The 22,500-nt window shown below is 45.4% G+C and overlaps 2 protein-coding genes and 3 long non-coding RNA genes across 5 annotated transcripts in view; 2 read left to right on the top strand and 3 right to left on the bottom strand.

The window, feature by feature from the left end:
* Positions 1–8,135: 8,135 nt before the first annotated feature.
* On the bottom strand, positions 8,136–9,662 carry LOC310698718. Its single transcript, XR_014521714.1, has 6 exons — positions 9,569–9,662; positions 9,133–9,356; positions 8,859–9,083; positions 8,651–8,696; positions 8,351–8,535; positions 8,136–8,205 (listed from the first exon to the last, which is right to left on the bottom strand). It is a non-coding gene; the product is annotated as an uncharacterized lncRNA (long non-coding RNA).
* On the top strand, positions 8,175–8,651 carry LOC310698719. The gene is made up of 3 exons (XR_014521715.1): positions 8,175–8,248; positions 8,299–8,409; positions 8,571–8,651. It is a non-coding gene; the product is annotated as an uncharacterized lncRNA (long non-coding RNA).
* A 320-nt stretch (positions 9,663–9,982) lies between the features above and the next one.
* On the top strand, positions 9,983–12,623 carry LOC310697929 (uncharacterized protein; the record flags this gene model as incomplete). Its single annotated transcript, XM_083484532.1, has 9 exons — positions 9,983–10,198; positions 10,259–10,320; positions 10,488–10,554; positions 10,636–10,752; positions 10,784–10,950; positions 11,447–11,555; positions 11,700–11,744; positions 12,030–12,189; positions 12,517–12,623. The coding sequence occupies exons 1-9, from the start codon at positions 10,013–10,015 to the stop codon at positions 12,621–12,623; spliced, it is 1,020 nt and encodes a 339-aa protein (XP_083340658.1). The 5' UTR covers positions 9,983–10,012.
* Positions 12,624–12,640: 17 nt separating this feature from the next.
* On the bottom strand, positions 12,641–13,789 carry LOC310698713. Its single transcript, XR_014521713.1, has 3 exons — positions 13,717–13,789; positions 13,187–13,407; positions 12,641–12,848 (listed from the first exon to the last, which is right to left on the bottom strand). It is a non-coding gene; the product is annotated as an uncharacterized lncRNA (long non-coding RNA).
* Positions 13,790–14,114: 325 nt separating this feature from the next.
* The window catches only part of ZNF618 (zinc finger protein 618), a 49,961-nt gene continuing 41,575 nt past the window's right edge, over positions 14,115–22,500 (bottom strand). The window contains 5 exon segments of the mRNA XM_083484531.1: positions 14,115–14,310; positions 14,422–14,532; positions 15,539–15,662; positions 16,084–16,756; positions 17,252–17,908. Coding sequence (XP_083340657.1) covers positions 15,659–15,662; positions 16,084–16,756; positions 17,252–17,908 — 1,334 coding nt within the window. The 3' untranslated portion in view covers positions 14,115–14,310; positions 14,422–14,532; positions 15,539–15,658.

Genomic DNA, 22,500 nt, shown 5'->3' with positions numbered 1-22,500 from the left:
ATCTATCTATATATCTATCAATCTATCTATCTATCTATCTATCTATCTATAGACATATCTCTGTCTAGTATATATGTAGGTAGGTAGGTAGGTAGGTAGGTATCTATACATTTCTTAGCAATCTATGGACATATCTATCTAGTATGTACGTATGTATCTATATATTTCTAATCTATCTAGATTTCTAATCTATCATCTATCTATCTCTATCTATCTATCTATCTATCTATCAATAGATGTATCTATTTATCAAGTATATATGTATACATGTAGGTCGGTAGGTATGTATCTATCTATATATTTGTAATCTATCTATATCAATCAATCAATCAATCTATAGATGTATCTATTTGTCAAGTATATATGTAGGTATATATCAATATATTTCTAATCTATCTATCTATATCTATCTATCAATCAATCAATCAATCAATCTATAGATGTATCTATTTGTCAAGTATATATGTATATATGTCGGTATGTATCTATCTATATATTTCTAATCTATCTATCTATCTATCTATCTATAGACGTATCTATCTCTATCTATCCAGTATATATATATGTATGTATCCATACATTTATTTTGTATCAGTCTATCTATCTATGGACATATCTATCTAGTATATATGTAGGTAGGTAGGTAGGTATCTTTCTATATATTTCTTATGTATCTATCAATCTATAGATGTACCTATCTCTATCTATCTATCTATCTATCTATCTATCATATATGTATGTAGGTAGGTAGGTATCTATATATTTCTTATCTATCTATCTATAGATGTATCTATCTGGTGTATATGTAGGTAGGTAGGTATGTCGGTATCTATACATTTCTTATGTATCTATCGATCGATCGAAAGACATATCTATCTATGTAGTATATATGTATATATTTCTTAACTATCTATCTATCTATCTATCTATATGTAGGTAGGTAGGTATCTATATCAATCAATCAATCTATAGATGTATCTATTTGTCAAGTATATATGTAGGTATATATCAATATATTTCTAATCTATCTATCTATATCAATCAATCAATCAATCAATCAATCAATAGATGTATCTATTTATCAAGTATATATGTATATATGTCGGTATGTATCTATCTATATATTTCTAATCTATCTATAGACGTATCTATCTCTATCTATCCAGTATATATATATGTATGTATCCATACATTTATTTTGTATCAGTCTATCTATCTATGGACATATCTATCTAGTATATATGTAGGTAGGTAGGTAGGTATCTATCTATATATTTCTTATGTAGCTATCAATGTATAGATTACCTATCTATCTATCTCTATCTATCTATCTATCTATCATCTCTCTATCATATATGTAGGTAGGTAGGTAGGTATCTATATATTTCTTATCTATCTATCTATCTATCTATCTATCTATCTATCTATAGACGTATCTGTCTGGTGTATATGTAGGTAGGTAGGTATCTATACATTTCTTACGTATCTATCAATCTATAGACATATCTATCTATGTAGTATATATGTATATATTTCTTATCTATCTATCTATCTATCTATCTATCTATCTATCTATCTATTGATCTATAGAGATATCTATCTATGTAGTATATATGTATATATTTCTTATCTATCAACCTATAGACGTATCTATCTGGTATATATGTATGTAGGTATGTATCTATGTATTTTCTTATCTATCTATATCTATCTATCTATCTATCCATCTGGTATATATGTAGGTAGGTAGGCAGGCAGGCAGGTATCTATATATTTATTATCTATCTATCTATAGACGTATCTATCTGGTGTATATGTAGGTAGGTAGGTATGTAGGTATCTATACATTTCTTATGTATCTATCAATCTATAGACATATCTATCTATGTAGTATATATGTATATATTTCTTATCTATCTATCTATCTATCTATCTATTGATCTATAGACATATTTATGAAGTATATATGTATATATTTCTTATCTATCTATCTATCATCTATTAAATATATATGTAGGTAGGTAGGTAGGTAGGTATCTATACATTTCTTATGTATCTCTCAATCTATGGACATATCTATCTATGTAGTATATATTTCTTATCGATCGATCGATCGATCAATCAATCTATAGACATATCTATGAAGTATATATGTATATATTTCTTATCTATCTATCATCTATATATATATATGTAGGTAGGTAGGTATCTATACATTTCTTATGTAACTCTCAATCTAGGGACATATCTATGTAGTATATATTTCTTATCTATCTATCTATCTATCTATCTATCTATCTATCTATCTATAGATGTATCGATCTATCTATCTAGTATATATGTAGGTAGGTAGGTAGGTAGGTATCTATATATATATCTTATCTATCTATAGACGTATCTATCTGGTGTATATGTATGTAGGTATCTATACATTTCTTATGTATCTATCAATCTATTGATCTATAGGCATATCTATCTATGAAGTATATATGTATATATTTCTTATCTATCTATAGACGTATATATGTCTGTAGGTATGTATCTATGTATTTCTTATCTATCTATATCTATCTATCTATCTAGTATATATGTAGGTAGGTAGGTAGGTATCTATATATATATATCTTATCTATCTATAGACATATCTATCTATGAAGTATATATGTATATATATGTATATATTTCTTATCTATCTATCTATCGATGTATCTATGTATCTATCTATCTATCTAGTATATATGTAGGTAGGTAGGTAGGTATCTATACATTTCTTATCTATCTATAGACGTATCTATCTGGCGTATATATATATATATATATTTCTTATCTATCTATCTATCTATCTATCTATCTATCTATCTATCTATCATCAGTCTATCTATCGACATATCTATCTATCTGGTATATATGTATGTAGGTATGTATCTATTTCTTATGTATCTATCATCTAGCTACATATCTATGTAGTATATATGTATATATTTCTTATCTATCTATCTATCTATCTATCTATCTATCTATCTATCTAGTATATATATATGTAGGTAGGTAGGTACCTATATATTTATTATCTATCTATCTATCTATCTATCTATCTATCTAGTATATATATATATATGTAGGTAGGTACCTATATATTTATTATCTATCTATCCATCTATAGACATATCTATCTGGTATATATGTAGGTAGGTATCTATACATTTCTTATGTATCTATCTATCTATCTATCGATTATCTATCTATCTATCTCTATCTATCATCTATTGACGTATCTATCTATCTAATATATATATAGGTAGGTATCTTATGTTTCTATCTATCTATAGAGCTATCTATCTCTCTGGTATGTATGTATATATGTCTGTAGCTATCTATATATTTCTTATCTATCTATCTATCATCTATCTATCTATCTATCTATCTATCTATCTATATCTATCTCTGGCTAGTATATATGTATGTAGGTAGGTATCTATATATTTCTAATCTATCTATCTATCTATCTATCTATCTATCTATCTATCTTTATCATCGATCAATCAATCACTCACTCAATCTATAGATGTATCTATCTATCTAGTATATATGTATATATGTAGGTAGGTATCTATATATTTCTTATGTATCTATCAATCAATCAATCAATCAATCAATCGACGTATCTATTTTTATATCCATATCTATCTATCTATCTATCTATCTAGTATATATGGATGGATGGATGTACGTATCTATATATTTCTTATGTATCTATCAATCTATAGATTATCTATCTATCTATCTATCTATCTATCTATCTATCTATCTATCTATCTATCTATATCTATCATCTCTCTATCAATCAATCAATCAATCAATCAATCAATCTATAGATGTATCTATCTATCTATCTATCTATCTATCATATACTAGATGCCACATATGTAGGTAGGTATCTATCTATATATTATCTATCTATCTATCTATCTATCTATCCACCCATCCAGTATATATGTATGTATCTATACATTTATCAGTCTAGCTATTGATCTATAGACATATCTATGTATGTAGTATATATGTATATATTTCTTATCTATCTATCAATCTATCGACGTATCTATCTATCTGGTATATATGGATGTATCTATGTATTTCTTATCTATCTATATCTATCTATAGATGTATCTATCTATCTATCTCAATCAATCAATCAATCAATCAATCAATCAATCATCTATTATATATGTATGTAGGTATGTATGTATCTATAGATTTCTTACGTATCTATCAATCTATCGACATAGCTATCTATGTAGTATTTATGTATATATTTCTTATCTATCTATCTATCGATCGATCGATCGATCGATCGACATATCTATCTGGTGTATATATATGTAGGTAGGTAGGTATGTAGGTAATAATATTCATGGATTTGAAGGCCCTCCGAGGGAATAATAATAATAATAATAATAATAATAATAATAATAATAATAATAATTTCATGGATTTGAAGGCCCTCCGAAATAATAATAATAATAATATTCATGGATTTGAAGGCCCTCTGAGGGAATAATAATAATAATAATTATTATTTCATGGATTTGAAGGCCCTCCGAAATAATAATAATAATAATAATAATATTCATGGATTTGAAGGCCCTCTGAGGGAATAATAATAATAATAATAATTTCATGGATTTGAAGGCCCTCCGAAATAATAATAATAATATTCATGGATTTGAAGGCCCTCTGAGGGAATAATAATAATAATAATAATTTCATGGATTTGAAGGCCCTCCGAAATCATAATAATAATAATATTCATGGATATGAAGGCCCTCTGAGGGAATAATAAAAATAATAATAATTTCATGGATTTGAAGGCCCTCCGAAATCATAATAATAATAATATTCATGGATATGAAGGCCCTCTGAGGGAATAATAAAAATAATAATAATTTCATGGATTTGAAGGCCCTCCGAAATAATAATAATAATAATATTCATGGATTTGTAGGCCCTCCGAGAGAATATTATTATTCTTATTATTCATGGATTTGAAGGCCCTCCGAGGGAATAATAGTAATAATAATAATAATAATATTCTTCATGGATTTGAAGGCCCTCCATGGGAATATTATTATTCTTATTATTCATGGATTTGAAGGCCCTCCATGGGAATATTATTATTATTATTATTCATGGATTTGAAGGCCCTCCGAGGGAATAATAATAATAATAATAATATTCAGGGATTTGAAGGCCCTCTGCGGGAATAATAATAATAATAATAATATTCAGGGATTTGAAGGCCCTCCGAGGGAATAATAATATTATTATTATTATTCATGGATTTGAAGGCCCTCCGAGGGAATAATAATAATAATAATATTCATGGATTTGAAGGCCCTCCGAGGGAATAATAATAATAATAATATTCATGGATTTGAAGGCCCTCCGAGGGAATAATAATAATAATAATAATAAAAATAATAATATTCATGGATTTGAAGGCCCTCCGAGGGAATAATAATAATAATAATAATATTCATGGATTTGAAGGCCCTCCGAGGGAATAATAATAAGAATAAGAATAATATTCATGGATTTGAAGGCCCTCCGTGGGAATAATAATAATAATAATAATAATAATAATAATAATAATAATATTCATGGATTTGAAGGCCCTCCGAGGGAATAATAATAATAATATTCATGGATTTGAAGGCCCTAAGAGGGAATAATAATAATAATAATATTCATGGTTTGAAGGCCCTCCAAGGGAATAATGATAATAATGATAATAATATTATTATTATTATTCATGGATTTGAAGGCCCTCCGAGGGAATAATAATAATAATAATGGATTTGAAGGCCCTCCGAGGGATTATTATTATTATTATTATTATTATTATTATTATTATTATTATTATTATTAATGGATTCGAAGGCCCTCCTAGGGAATAATAATAATAGTAATAATAATAATATTATTATTAATGGATTTGAAGGCCCTCCATGGGAATATTATTATTATTATTATTATTAATGGATTTGAAGGCCCTCCATGGGAATATTATTATTATTATTATTAATGGATTTGAAGGCCCTCCATGGGAATATTATTATTATGATTATTATTATTCATGGATTTGAAGGCCCTCCGAGGGAATAATAATAATAGTAATAATAATAATATTATTCTTCATGGATTTGAAGGCCCTCCGACGGAATATTATTATTATTAATGGATTTGAAGGCCCTCCAAGATAATATTAATAATATTATTAATACTAATAATACTAATAATAGCAATAAACGAGACGAAATGACACACAGGAGACGAGTTCGAGTCTCGGTTTATTCACACACAGCAAGCGTGACAGTAGATAACATTTCCCCATTTCTTTATGCTTTAAATACAGTACAATATTCTGCTTTTTTCCGCCTTTTTCCCCTCCCTCCCTTCGCGACGACGTGAATATCCATATAAAAATAGTGTGTTGCTAGAAAAGTATAAATTAAGACCCAAACTCAGAATATTTCCAGAAAAATATCCCTCAGACAGTAGAAAAAAACAGCTCCGGCCTCAAAAATATGGATTTTTTCCTTCCCTTTCCCTCCCACCCGCCCAGTCGATATTCTGAATTAAATCCGATTTTCGCGGCAATTTCTTTCCCCGCGAAATTCGCACCCGGGGCGGCGACTTTCTTATTTTATTACTTATTATTTTATTTACAATTTTATTCTTTTTCGGGGCAAGAACAGGAAATTTGCACCCGGGGCGGCGATTTTCTTATTTTATTACTTATTATTTTATTTACAAATTTTATTATTTTTCGGGGCAAGAGCAGAAAATTTGCACTCGGGACGGCGATTTTCTTATTTTATTACTTATTTTGATTTTATTATATTAATAATTTTATTATTTTTCGGGGCGGCGATTTTCTTTTTTTATTACTTATTATTTTGATTTTATTATATTTATAATTTTCTTTTTCGGGGCAAGAACAGAAAATTTGCACTCGGGGCGGCGATTTTATTACTTATTATTTTTATTTTATTGTATTTATAATTTTATTCTTTTCCGGGGCAAGTTTAGAAAATTTGCACCTGGGGCAGCGATTTTCTTATTTGATTACTTATTTTGATTTTATTATATTTATAATTTTATCATTTTTCGGGGCAAGAACAGAAAATTTACAGCGATTTTCTTATTTTGTTACTTCGTATTTTTATGTTATTATAATTTTATTCTTTTTCAGGGCAAGAGCAGAAAATTTGCACCTGGGGCGGCAATTTTCTTATTTGATTACTTATTTTGATTTTATTATATTTATAATTTTATTCTTTTTCGGGGCAAGAACAGGAAATTTTCACCCAGGGCGGCGATTTTCTTATTTATTACTTATTTTGATTTTATTATATTTATAATTTTAATAATTTTTCAGGGCGGCGATTCTCTTATTTTATTACTTAGTATTTTGATTTTATTATAATTTTATTCTTTTTCGGGGCAAGAGCAGGAAATTTTCACCCAGGGCGGCGATTTTCTTATTTATTAATTATTATATTTATAATTTTGTTCTTTTTCGGGGCAAGAACAGAAAATTTGCACCCGGGGCGGCAATTTTCTTATTTCTTATTTTATTATATTTATAATTTTATTCTTTTTCGGGGCAAGAACAGAAGATTTGCACTCGGGGCGGCGATTTTCTTATTTATTACTTATTATTTCATTTATAATTTTATTCTTTTTGGGGGCAAGAACAGAAAATCCGCACCCGGGGCACCGATATTTCAATTTTAATTTAATGAATTAATTGTAATTATATATTATATTGTAATCAATTAATCATAACAATTTAATTAATTAATTATAATTATATATTATAATTAATTAATTATAACAGTCTAATTAATTGATTATAATATTTTTAATTATTTTTCGGGGGTGGAATTCGCACTCGGGGCGGCGATTTTATTTTCGATTTTTCTCGGAGTCCCGGAAAAGCGGAATAAATGGAATAAAAGGGAGTTGGATCGAGTAATAATAATAATAATAATAATAATAATAATAATAATAATAATCCGCCCTGGAATTTGCTTCATTCCCATTTCTCCCAAAAGGATTATCTGAATTATCTGGATGTTTCGGGACTACAAATCCCATGAGCCAATCGGGTTTCGGGACTCCGACTCCCATGATCCATTGCTAACAGGGCTGGATGTTTTCGGACTACAATTCCCATGAGCCAGTGGGGTTTTGGGGACTCCAATTCCCATGATCCATTGCTAACAGGGCCAGTGGGGTTTTGGGACTACAATTCCCATGAGCCAGTGGGCTTTGGGACTCCAACTCCCATGAGCCAGTGGGCATTGGGACTCCAACTCCCATGATCCACTGCTAACAGGGCTGGTTGGTTTCGGGACTACAAATCCCATGAGCCAATGGGGTTTCGGGACTCCGACTCCCATGATCCATTGCTAACAGGGCTGGATGTTTTGGGACTACGATTCCCATGAGCCAGTGGGGTTTTGGGGACTCCAATTCCCATGATCCATTGCTAACAGGGCCAGTGGGGTTTTGGGACTACAATTCCCATGAGCCAGTGGGGTTTTGGGACTACAATTCCCATGAGCCAGTGGGGTCATGGGACTCCAATTCCCATGATCCTTTGCTAACAGGGCTGGATGGTTTCGGGACTCCAACTCCCATGAGCCAGTGGGGTTTCGGGACTCCAACTCCCATGATCCATTGCTAACAGGGCTGGATGTTTTGGGACTACGATTCCCATGAGCCAGTGGGGTTTTGGGGACTCCAATTCCCATGATCCATTGCTAACAGGGCCAGTGGGGTTTTGGGACTACAATTCCCATGAGCCAGTGGGGTTTTGGGACTACAATTCCCATGAGCCAGTGGGGTCATGGGACTCCAATTCCCATGATCCTTTGCTAACAGGGCTGGATGGTTTCGGGACTCCAACTCCCATGAGCCAGTGGGGTTTCGGGACTCCAACTCCCATGATCCATTGCTAACAGGGCTGGATGTTTTGGGACTACGATTCCCATGAGCCAGTGGGGTTTTGGGGACTCCAATTCCCATGATCCATTGCTAACAGGGCCAGTGGGGTTTTGGGACTACAATTCCCATGAGCCAGTGGGGTTTTGGGACTACAATTCCCATGAGCCAGTGGGGTCATGGGACTCCAATTCCCATGAGCCTTAGCTAACAGGGCTGGTTGGTTTCGGGACTCCAACTCCCATGAGCCAGTGGGGTTTCGGGACTCCAACTCCCATGATCCATTGCTAACAGTGCTGGATGTTTTGGGACTCCAATTCCCATGAGCCAGTGGGCTTTTGGGACTCCAATTCCCATGAGCCAGTGGGCTTTTGGGACTCCAATTCCCATGAGCCAGTGGGGTTTTGGGACTACAAATCCCATGAGCCAATGGGGTTTCGGGACTACAAATCCCATGAGCCAATGGGGTTTTGGGACTCCAACTCCCATGAGCCAATGGGGTTTTGGGACTACAATTCCCATGATCCTTAGCTAAGAGGGCTGGAGGTTGTGGGACTCCAATTCCCATGAGACAGTGGGCTTTAGGACTCCAACTCCCATGAGCCTTTGCTAACAGGGCTGATTGGTTTGGGGACTCCAACTCCCATGATGCTTAGCTAATGGGTGCAGTTAATTTTGGGACGCCGACTCCCATGATCCAGTGGATGTTGGTACTACAATTCCCATGAGCCACTGGGCTTTGGGACTGGATGTTGGTACTACAATTCCCATGAGCCAATGGGGTTTTAGGACTCCAACTCCCATGAGCCTTTGCTAACAGGCCTTGTTGGTTTTGGGACTCCAAATCCCATGAGCCAGTGGATGTTGGTACTACAATTCCCATGAGCCAGTGGGTGTTGGTACTACAATTCCCATGAGCCACTGGATGCTGGTACTACAATTCCCATGAGCCACTGGGACTTCGGACTCCACCTCCCATGATCCTCCGCTAACAGGGCCAATGGCGAGGCATGATGGGAATTGTAGTCCAAATATTACTTCGATCTTGACAGGAAGCGGGGCCAAGGAAGCCCCGCCCCTTCCTGCTCCCCGACCCCCAGACAGGAAGTGGGGCGGGGCCAAGCTGCCTGGAGGAACTTGGGGTTCAAAGTTCCAGTTCAAGTTCAGAGTTCGAGTTCAGCTGCCAGTTTGGGTTTGAATTTGGCCCCGAGTTCAGGTCTGAGTTCCAATTCGGCCCCGAGTTCAGAGTTCGAATCAAGCCCCAATTTCAGCCCCGAGTTCGAGTTCAGGCCCTGAGTTCAAGTTCAGAGTTTGAGTTTGGGTCCCAGTTCAAATTCAGCCCCGAGTTCAGGTCTGAATTCTAGTTCGGCCCCCGAGTTCAGGTTCCAGTTCGGCCCCGAGTTGAAGTTCGGAGTTCGAATCTGAGCCCCAATTTCAGCCCCGAGTTCAAGTTCAGAGTTCGAGTTTGGGTTCAGCTGCCAGTTTGGGTTTGAATTTGGCCCCGAGTTCAGGTCTGAGTTCCAATTCGGCCCCGAGTTCAGAGTTCAAATCCGGCCCCAATTTCAGCCTCGAGTTCGAGTTCAGACCCTAAGTTCAAATTCAGAGTTTGGGTTCAGCTGCCAGTTTGGGTTTGAATTTGGCCCCAAGTTCAGGTCTGAGTTCAAATTCGGCCCCGAATTCAGGTCCCAGTTCGGCCCCGAGTTCAGAGTTCGGAGTTCAAGTTCGAATCCGGCCCCAATTCCAGCCCAGAGTTCAAGTTCAGACCCTGAGTTCAAGTTCAGAGTTCGAGTTTGGGTTCAGCTGCCAGTTTGGGTTTGAATTTGGCCCCAAGTTCAGGTCTGAGTTCCAATTTGGACCCGAGTTCAGGTCTGAATTCGAGTTCGGTCCCGAGTTCAGGTCCCAGTTCAGGTCTGAGTTCCAATTCGGACCCGAGTTCAGGTCTGAATTCTAGTTCAGCCCCGAGTTCAGGTCCCAGTTTGGCCCCGAGTTCAAATTCGGCCCCGAGTTCAGATCTGAATTCTAGTTCGGCCCAGAGTCCAGGTCCCAGTTCAGGTCTGAGTTCAAATTCAGCCCCGAGTTCAGTTCTGAATTCGAGTTCAGCCCCGAGTTCAGGTCTCAGTTCGGCCCCGAGTTCAAGTCCAGCCCCAAGTTCAAGTTCAAGCCCAACTTGGTCCTGAACTTGAGTTCAACCCCAAGTTTGAGTTCAGATCAGAGCTCGAATCAGGTCCCGAATTTGAACTGACTTCAGTTTGGCTTTGAGTTCTGGTTCAAGTTTGGATCTGAGTTCGAGTTCAGACCTGAGTTCAAGTCTGGCCTGCCCCCCGAGTTCAAGTTCAGGTACAAGTTCCTTTTTGGCCCCAATTGAGTCCAGGTCCGAATTCAAGTCTTAGTTCAGCTTCGGTCCCGGGTTCAAGTCCCCCGAATTTGAGTTCAGATCCAAGTTCGGTCGTGAATTCAGTTTCAAGCCCAAGACTGAGTTCAGATCCGAATTCAGCCCCAAGTTCTGCTCCGGCCCCGGGTTCAAGTCTGGCCCCAACCCCGAACTTGAGTTCAGATCCAAGTTCGGTCTCCAATTCAGTTTCACGTTTGAGTTCAGCCCCAAGTTCAGATCTGAGTTCGAGTCTAGCCCCAATTCACTTCCAAGTTCTGCTCCGGCCCCGGGTTCAAGTCCGGCCCCACTCCTGAACTTGAGTTCAGATCCAAGTTCGGTCCCAAATTCAGTTTCAACCCCACGTTTGAGTTGAGATCCAAGTTCCAGATTCAATCCTGAATTTGAGTTCAGCCCCAAGTTCGGGTTCGAGTTCAGGTCTGAATTCAAGTTCAGTTCAATTTCCTGTTCGGCCCAGAGTTTCAGTTCAGATCTGAATTCGAGTTCGGTCCCGGGTTCAACCCTGAATTTGAGTTCAGCCCCGAGTCCAGGTCCGAATTCTGCTTTGGCTCTGGGTTCAACTCCGCCCCGAATTGGAATTCACCTCCCAGTTCAGCCTCACTTCCGCTCCGGGTTCAAGTCTGGCCTGAGTTTGAGTTCAGATCCAAGTTTCGCTTCGGCCCCAAGTTCGAGTTCAGGTCTGAGTTCAAGTTCGGTCCCGAATTTGGGTTCAGCTCTGAGTTTGGGTTCGAGTTCTGGTTTGAGTTCAGTTCCAAATCCAGGGTCAACCCCGAGTTTGAGTTCAGATCTGGGTTCAAGTTCGGTCCCGAATTGGGGTTCGAGTTCAGCTGCGAATTCGAATCTGAATTTGGGTTCAGCCCTGAGTTTGAGTTCAGCTCCAAGTTCGGGTTCGAATTTCGCCCAAGTTCAGGTCTGAGTTTGGCCCCGAATCCGGGTTCGAATTCAAGTTCCCGCTTCAGTTCAGATCTGAGTTCTGCTTCGGCCCCGGGTTCAAGTCTGTCCCGCCCCCGAATTTGAGTTCAAATCCCAGTTCAGCCCCAATTCAGTTCCAAGCTCTGCTCCGGCCCCGAATTCGGGTCCAACCCCAAGTTCAAGTTCAGCCCCAAGTTCGGGTTCGAGTTCAGGTCTGAGTTCAGTCCTGGTCCGAATTCTGCCCCCTCCCCGAATTCAAATTCAGCTCCTCTCAGTTCCACTCCGGCCCCGGGATCAAGTCCGGAACTGAATTGAGTTCCCACCCCAATTCATCCCTGCCCTCCCTCCCCATTCCCCCTATACACCTATATACACCCCAGACCAGGCGCCGCGCTAAAACTCCCACCCTCTCCACCCGCATTCGAACCCGCAACCCGGCGCCGCGCTACGTTTCCCAACCTCTCCCCATTTGAACCCACAACCTGGCGCTACGTTTCCCAACCTCTCACTCCCCATTCGAACCCACAACCTGGCGCTACGTTTCCCACCTTCTCCCCATTCGAACCCACAACCCGGCGCCGCGCTACGTTTCCCAACCTCTCGCACCCCATTCCAACCCGCAAACTGGCGCCTCTCCCCATTCGAACCCACAACCCAGCGCTACGTTTCCCAACATCTCACTCTCCATTCAAACTGCGCTACGTTTCCCAACCTCTCACCATCCGAACCCGCAACCCTTTCCAGCCCCATTCCAACCCGCAACCCGGCGCCGCGCTACATTTCCCAACCTCTCCCCATTCGAACCCGCCACCCGGCGCTACGTTTCCCACCTTCTTCCCATTCGAACCCGCAACCCGGCGCTACGTTTCCCACCCTCCCCACTCGAACCCGCAACCTGGCGCTACGTTTCCCAACCTCTCACTCCCCATTCGAACCCGCAACCCGGCGCTGTGCTACGTTTCCCAACCTCTCACACCCAACTCAAACGCACAATTCTTTCCAGCCCAATTCGGACCCGCAACCTGGCGCTATGTTTCCCAACCTCTCACTCCCCATTCGAACCCACAACCCGGCGCCACGCTACATTTCCCAACCTCAAACCCCATTCGAACCCACCTGGCGCTACATTTCCCACCTTCTCCAGATTTGAACCCGCAACCCTTTCCAGCCCCATTCGAACCCACAACCCGGCGCAGTGCTATGTTTCCCACCTTCTCCCCATTCAACCTCGCAACCAGGCGCTCTCACACCCCATTCCAACCAGGCGCCACACTATGTTTCCCAACCTCTCCCCATTCGAACCCGCAACCCAGCGCTACGTTTCCCATCCTCTCACTCCCCATTTGCACCCACAACCCTTTCCAGCCCCATTCGAACCCACAACCCGTGCTACGTTTCCCAACCTCTCACTCCCCATTCGAACCCGCAACCCTTTCCAGCCCCATTCAAAGCCGCAACACGGCGCTATGTCTCCCACCTTCTCCCCATTCGAACCCACAACCCGGCACCGTGCTACGTTTCCCAACCTCTCCCCATTCAAACTGCGCTACGTTTCCCAACCTCTCACTCTCCATTCGAACCTGCAACCCTTTCCAGCCCCATTGGAACCCACAACCTGGCGCCGCGCTATGCTTCCCACCTTCTCACTCCCCATTCGAACCCACAACCTGGCGCCGTGCTACATTTCCCTTCTCACACATTCGAACCCGCAACCCGGCGCTATGTTTCCCACCTTCTCACTCCCCATTCAAACCCACAACCCGGCGCCGCGCTACGTTTCCCAACCTCACACCCCATCCACCTTCTCATATCCCACTCGAACCCGCAACCTGGCGCCGTGCTACGTTTCCCACCTTCTCACTACCCATTCAAACCTGCAACCCGGCGCCGCGCTACGTTTCCCAAACACTCCCCATTCCAACCCGCAACCCATTCCAGCCCCATTCGAACCCGCAACCTGGCGCTACATTTCCCACCTTCTCACATTACATTCAAACCTGGCGCTACGTTTCCCAACCTCTCACATTCGAACCTGCAACCCTTTACACTCCTATTCCAACCCGCAACCTGGCGCCACGCTATGTTTCCCAACCTATCCCCATTCGAACCCGCAACCCTTTCCAGCCCCATTCGAACCCGCAACCTGGCGCCACGCTATGTTTCCCAACCTATCCCCATTCGAACCCGCAACCCTTTCCAGCCCCATTCGAACCCGCAACCTGGCGCCGTGCTGTTTTCCACCCTCTCACACCCCATTCGAACCCGCAACCCGGTGCTACGCTTCCCACCTTCTCACATTACGTTCAAACCTGGCGCTACGTTTCCCATATTCTCTCGATTCGAACCCACAACCCGGCGCTGCGCTATGTTCCCCAACCTCTCTCTCCCCATTCAAACCTGGCGCCGCACTACGTTTCCCACCTTCTCATATCCCATTCGAACCCGCAACCCGACGCCGTGCTACGTTTCCCAACCTTACTCCCCATTCGAACCTGCAACCTGGCGCTACGTTTCCCAACCTTTCGCACCCCATTCGAACCCACAACCTGGCGCTACATTTCCCAACCTCCCCATTCAAACCTGCAACCCGGCGCTACGTTTCCCACCTTCTCACATTACATGCAAAGCTGGCGCTACGTTTCCCAACCTCTCACTCCCCATTCGAACCCGCAACCTGGCGCCACGCTACGTCTCCCACCTCACATTCGAACCCGCCACCCGGCGCCGCGCTACGTTTCCCACCTTCTCCCACCCCATTCGAACCCACAACCTGGCGCTACCTTTCCCAACCTTTCCCACCCCATTCTAACCCGGCGCCGCGCTACGTTTCCCATCCTCTCCCCATTTGAACCCACAACCCGGCGCTACGTTTCCCACCTTCTCACTCCTGATTCCAACCCACAACCCGGCACCGCGCTACGTTTCCCCCTCACGCCATGTTCGCCTTCAAGAACAGCAACTTATTCGCCTCCTCCGCCCCCAACACCCTCCGGCGCCGCATCCCCTGCGCCTCTTCGCACAACCGGGCGCAACCTGGCGCCACGCTATGTTTCCCACCCTCTCACACCCCATTCGAACCCCCAACCCAGCACCGTGCTACGTTTCCCAACCTCCCCATTCGAACCCGCAACAAGGCGCTATGTTTCCCAACCTCTCTCACCCCATTGCAACCCGCAACCCAGCACTACATTTCCCACCTTCTCACTCCCCATTCGAACCCGCAACCCAGCGCCACGCTACGTTTCCCACCTTCACTCCCCATTCGAACCCACAACCCGGCGCCGTGCTACATTTCCCACCCTCACACCCCATTCGAACCCGCAACCTGGCGCTACGCTTCCCACCTCACCTTATTCAAACCCACATTATTCAAACCTACCTTCTCCCACATTCGAACCCGCCACCCGGCGCCGTGCTACATTTCCCACCTTCTCACACCCCATTCCAACCCGCAACCTGGCACCACGCTATGTTTCCCAACCTCTCACCCCCCATTCAAACCCGCAACCTAGCGCTACGCTTCCCACCTTCTCACATTACATTCAAACTGCGCTACGTTTCCCAACCCCTCACTCCTCATTCGAACCCGCAACCTGGCGCCATGCTACATTTCCCATCCTCTCCCCATTCAGACTGCGCTACGTTTCCCAACCTCTCACTCCCCATTCGAACCCACAACCCTTTCCAGCCCCATTCCAACCCGGCGCCGCGCTACGTTTCCCTTCTCCCACACTCGAACCCGCCACCCGGCGCTACAGTTCCCAACTCACGCCATATTCGCCTTCAAGAACATCAACTTATTCGCCTCCTCCGCCCCCAACACCCTCCGGCGCCTGATCCCCTGCGCCTCTTCGCACAACCGGGCGCACCCGGCGCGGGCGCCAACCGCCGGCACCGCCAGCAGCCACAGCGCCAACCTGGCCAGCCGCGGGTGCGACGCGGCGCCCTGCCAGTACTGCAGCAGATCAGTTGGCGCCGCAGCGTTCGCCTCCTGCAGATACGCATAGACCTCCGCTTCCTCGGCGCCCGGCGGCGCTACGTCTCCCAGAACGCGCGCTTTTTTGGCGGCGCCGGGTTCGAGTTCGGGCTCGTCGGCCAACTCCATCAGCTGGCAGACGTTGGCGACGATCTCCTCGTGCTGGTAAGTTGGCGCCGGGCGCAGCTTCTGGCGCGGGTCCAGCAACATGGCCGCCTTGTGCGCCGGGTGCAGCTTGAAGTTCTCCTTCAGGGCCTCCAGGAAAAGGTGGCATAGTTTGCTGACGGCGCCGGCGTCGCCCGCCTTGGCGGTGAAGAGCTTCTCCAGGCGCAGGTAAGTTGGCAACACCAGGTGCAGCGTCGGCCGCCCCTCGGCGCCCAGTTCGGCCACCGCCTGCTTGACGGGCGCCAGCAGCGCCGCTAAGTTTCCCAGCAGCGCCCGGTTGAGGTGGGCGCCGTCCGCCGTCCCTCCGGCGCTACAACTCCCGAGCTTGGCGCCAACTTCCCGCGTTGCTCCTGCGCTATAACTCCCAAGTTTGGCACCACCTTCTGCGCTATAGCTCCCGGTGGCGTTGGCGGCGCTACGACTCCCGAGTTTGGCGCCGGCTTCTGCGCTGTAACTCCCAGTTGCGTTGGCGGCGCTACGACTCCCAAGGTGGCCACCTTCCTCCCATTCGTGCGCTGCTGCTCCGGCGCTACGACTCCCGAGGTGGCCACCTTCCTGCCGCTCCTGCGCCGTTGCTCCTGCGCTACGACTCCCAGTTGCGTTGGCGGCGCTACGACTCCCAAGCTTGGTGCCAACGTCCTGCGCCGCCGCTCCTGCGCTATAACTCCCAGTTAGATTGGCGGCGCTACGACTCCCAAGGTTGCCACCTTCCTGCCGCTCGTGCGCTGCCAGGAGCGCGTCCGCCGGCGAATCCCAACATGGCGGCGCCGCTCCGGCGCTACAACTCCCAGCCGAACTCCCGGCGCTACGACTCCCAGCTTCGGCGCTACAACTCCCAACCAGATCCACGCAGGTTGCCAACAACTCCGCCACCTCCGGCATGCCGCGCGCCTGCAGCGCCCGCTGGCTGAGCACGCCGGCGACGGCGGCGTTGAGGGCGCACCCGGCGCAGCGCAGGCTGAGTCCTCCTCTCCCGAAACCGGGCGCCACGGCGCTATCGCTCACATACGCGGCGCGTGTCTCGGGCGCCACGAACTCGGAGAGGACGTTCTGCGCCCAAAGATGGACGGGTTCCAAGGCGCCGGCGTCCCGGACCGCCAGGACGTAGGAGCGCAGGCGCCCGGTTTCGACACGGTGCGCCGACAAAACATGGCCGCCGGCCGGGTGCGCGTGGCAGGTGACGCCGATGCCGCGCGCGGCGCCCAGTGCGCAGGTGACCTTGACTTTCGCCTGGTTGTACATGCGGGGCAGGTGCTGGAGCGCCAACGCGCTAAGGTTCCCGAGGGCGTCGGCGGCGGAGTAGGCGCCGTGGCGGGCGCCGCTGTCGACGAGGGATTGGGCGAGCTTCCCGAACTCGGGGCCGGCGAGGGCCGGGAGGAGGGCGGGCTCGGCGCAGGCCAATCGGAGGAGGCGCTCGGCCAGCGCCTGGCGCTCCTTGTCCGGGATTTGTAGCGCTGGGGGGAGAGAAGGGAGAGGGTTAGGGAACTATAATTCCCATAAGGAACTATAATTCCCAGAGGGAACTACAAGTCCCATGAGCCTTAGCTGAGGGGGAGTGGGTTTCGGGACTACAATTCCCAGGAGGCAGTGGGCTAGGGAACTAGAACTCCCAGAGGGAACTATAACTCCCAGAGGGAACTAGAACTCCCATGAGCCTTAGCGAAGAGGGGGAGCGGGTTTTGGGACTACAATCCCCATGAGATGGTTGGGTTTGGGGACTACAATTCCCATGAGGCAGTGGGGTTTTGGGACTACAATTCCCAGGAGATGGTGGGGTTTGGGGACTACAATTCCCATGAGGCAGTGGGGTTTGGAACTATAACTCCCATGATCCAGAGGCCAAGGGAACTATAACTCCCAGAAGCAAACGAGGTTTTGGGACTATAACTCCCATGAGACGGTGGGTTGGGGAACTATAACTCCCAGAGGAAACTATAACTCCCAGGAGACAGTGGGGTTTTGGGACTACAATTCCCAGGAGACCGTGGGGTTTGGGACTACAATTCCCATGAGCGCAAGGAGAGAAAGGGTTAGGGAACTAGAACTCCCAAAAGGAACTATACCTCCCATGAGCCTTAGCTAAGAGGTGGAGTGGTTTTGGGGACTATAATTCCCATGAGCTACAGGGGTTAGGGAACTAGAACTCCCAGAAGGAACTATAACTCCCATGAGCCTTAGCTAAGAGGTGGAGAGGGTTTGGGGACTATAATTCCCATGAGGCAGTGGGTTTCGGGAGTACAATTCCCATGAGCTACAGGGGTAAGGGAACTACAACTCCCAGGAGACAGTGGGGTTTTGGGACTACAATTCCCATGAGCTACAGGGGTTAGGGAACTATAACTCCCAGGAGACAGTGGGGTTTTGGGACTACAATTCCCATGAGCTACAGGGGTAAGGGAACTATAACTCCCAGGAGACAGTGGGGTTTCGGGACTACACTTCCCAGTGGGTTCCAGAACTATAACTCCCAGAGGGAACTATAACTCCCATGAGCCTTAGCGAAGAGGGGGAATGGGTTTCGGGACTACAATTCCCAGTGGGTTCAGGAACTATAACTCCCAGGAGACTTGGATTAGGGAGATGATTGGTTTTGGTACTACAATTCCCATGAGCTAGTGGGTTTTGGGAACTATAACTCCCATGATCCTTAGCGAAGAGGGAAAGTGGGTTAGGAAACTATAACTCCCGGGAGACGGTGGGGTTTTGGGACTACAATTCCCATGAGAGAGTGGGGTTTGGGACTACAATTCCCATGAGTGCACGGAGAGAAAGGGTTAGGGAACTATAACTCCCATGAGCCTTAGTTAATAGGGGGAGTGAGTTTTGGGACTACAACTCCCATGAGACAGGGGGTTAGGGAACTATAACTCCCAGAGGGTGTGGGGTTTTGGGACTATAACTCCCATGAGCCATAGTTAATAGGTGGAGAGGGTTTGGGGACTATAATTCCCAGGAGACAGTGGGTTTCGGGACTACAATTCCCATGAGCTACAGGGGTTAGGGAACTATAACTCCCAGGAGACGGTGGGGTTTTGGGACTACAATTCCCATGAGGCAGTGGGTTTTGGGACTACAATTCCCATGAGCTACAGGGGTTAGGGAACTATAACTCCCAGGAGACGGTGGGGTTTTGAGGCTACAACTCCCATGATCCTTAGCTAAATGGGCCAGTGGGTACTACAATTCCCATGATCCAGTGGGGTTTTGGGACTACAATTCCCATGAGGCAGTGGGTTTTGGGACTACAATTCCCATGAGCTACAGGGGTTAGGGAACTATAACTCCCAGGAGACAGTGGGGTTTTGGGACTACAATTCCCATAAGAGAGTGGGGGTTTGGAACTATAACTCCCATGATCCTTAGCTAACAGGGCCAGGGGGTTTGGGGACTACAATTCCCATGAGCTACAGGGGTAAGGACTACAGTTCCCATAATCCTTAGCTAATAGGGCCAGTGGGTTTTGGGACTACGAATCCCATGAGTTACAGGGGTTAGGGAACTATAACTCCCAGGAGACAGTGGGGTTTCGGGACTACAATTCCCATGAGCCAGTGGGGTTTGGGACTACAACTCCCATGAGGCTTAGCTAACAGGCTGATTGGTTAGGGAACTATAACTCCCAGGAGACAGTGGGGTTATGGGAATTGTAGTCCCAAAACCCCACTGGCTCATGGGACTTGTAGTCCCTAACCCCACTGTCTCATGGGAATTGTAGTCCCCAAACCCCACTGGCTCATGGGAACTGTAGTGATGGGAATTGTAGTCCCCAAACCCACTGGATCATGGGAGTTGTAGTCCCCAATCCCCACGGGCTCATGGGAATTGTAGTCCGAAACCCAGTCTCTCATTGGAATTGTAGTCCCAAAACCCACTGGATCATGGGAATTGTAGTACCCACTGGCCCATTTAGCTAAGGATCATGGGAGTTGTAGCCTCAAAACCCACTGGATCATGGGAATTGTAGTCCCCATACCCACCGGCTCATGGGAATTGTAGTCCCCAAACCCCATCGGCTCATGGGAATTGTAGTCCTAAAACCCAATGGCTCATGGGAATTGTAGTCCGGAAACTCATTGGCTCATGGGAGTTGGAGTCGCCAAAACCAACCGTTCGCATTGGCTAAGGATTATGGGAATTGTAGTCCAAAAAGCAACCAGCCCAGGTAGCTAAGGACCATGGGAACTGTAGTCCCCAAAGCCACTGGCCCTATTAGCTAAGGATCATGGGAAATGTAGTCCCAAACCCCACTGGCTCATGGGATTTGTAGTCCCGAAACCAACCAGGCCTGTTAGCAATGGATCATGGGAGTTGGAGTCCTGTTAGCTAAGGATCATGGGAGTTGTAGTCCTGGAACCATCCAGCCCTGTTAGCAATGGATGATGGGAGTTGGAGTCCCAAAACCAACCAGCCCTGTTAGCAATGGATCCTGGGAGTTGGAGTCCCGAAACCCCATTGGCTCATGGGAACTGTAGTCCCCAAACCCACTGGCCCTATTAGCTAAGGATCATGGGAACTGTAGTCCCCAAACCAACTGGCCCTATTAGCTAAGGATCATGGGAATTGTAGTCCCCAAACCCACTAGCCCTATTAGCTAAGGATCATGGGAACTGTAGTCCCCAAACCCCCTTAGCTAAGGATCATGGGAATTGTAGTCCCCAAACCCAATGGATCATGGGAATTGTAGTCCCCAAACACACTGGATCATGGGAATTGTAGTCCCCAAACCCACCAGCTCATGGGAATTGTAGTCATGGGAATTGTAGCCTCAAAACCCACCGGATCATGGGAATTGTAGTCCCAAAACCCCACTGGCTCATGGGAATTGTAGTCCCCAAACCCCACTGGCTCATGGGAATTATAGTCCCCAAACCCCCTGGCCCTATTAGCTAAGGATCATGGGAATTGTAGTCACAAAACCCACTGGATCATGGGAATTGAATCCCCGAACCCACTGGCTGATGGGAACTGTAGTCCCCAAACCCGCTGGCCCGATTAGCAATGGATCATGGGAACTGTAGTCCCTAAACCCACTGGCCCTCTTAGCAATGGATCATGGGAATTGTAGTCCCCAAACCCACTGGATCATGGGAATTGTAGTCCCCAAATCCACTGGCCCTATTAGCTAAGGATCATGGGAATTGTAGTCCCCAAACCCACTGGCTCATGGGAATTGTAGTCCCCAAACCCACTGGCCCTATTAGCTAAGGATCATGGGAATTGTAGTCCCCAAACCCACTGGCTCATGGGAATTGTAGTCCCCAAATCCACCAGCTCATGGGAATTGTAGTCCCTAAACCCACTGGCCCTATTAGCTAAGGATCATGGGAATTGTAGTCCCCAAACCCACTGGCTCATGGGAATTGTAGTCACAAAACCCACCAGCTCATGGGAATTGCAGTCATGGGAATTGTAATCCCCAAACCCACTGGATCATGGGAACTGTAGTCCCCAAACCCCACCGTCTCATGGGAATTGTAGTCCTGAAACCCACTGGATCATGGGAACTGTAGTCCCAACCCCCACCGTCTCATGGGAATTGTAGTCCTGAAACCCACCGGATCATGGGAATTGTAGTCCCCAAACCCCACTGGTTCATGGGAATTGTAGTCCTGAAACCCACCGGATCATGGGAATTGTAGTCCCCAAACCCCACCGTCTCATGGGAATTGTAGTCCTGAAACCCACCGGATCATAGGAACTGTAGTCCCAAACCCCACCGTCTCATGGGAATTGTAGTCCTGAAACCCACCGGATCATGGGAATTGTAGTCCCCAAACCCCACTGGTTCATGGGAATTGTAGTCCCCAAACCCACTGGATGATGGGAGTTGTAGCCTCAAAACCCAATGGCTCATGGGAGTTGGAGTCCCAAACCCCACTGAATCATGGGAATTGTAGTTCCCAAACCCACTGGCTCATGGGAATTGCAGTCATGGGAATTGTAGTCCCCAAACCCAACTGGCTCATGGAATTGTAGTCCGGAAACTCGCTGGCTCATGGGAGTTGGAGTCCCCAAAACCAACTGTTCGCATTAGCTAAGGATTATG

Source organism: Podarcis liolepis, assembly GCF_965112155.1.
Source record: "Podarcis liolepis genome assembly, chromosome: Z".
Taxonomy (NCBI): Eukaryota; Metazoa; Chordata; class Lepidosauria; order Squamata; family Lacertidae; genus Podarcis; species Podarcis liolepis.
The sequence above is the reverse complement of the archived record's forward strand: the minus strand, read 5'-3'. Positions and strand labels throughout refer to the sequence as shown.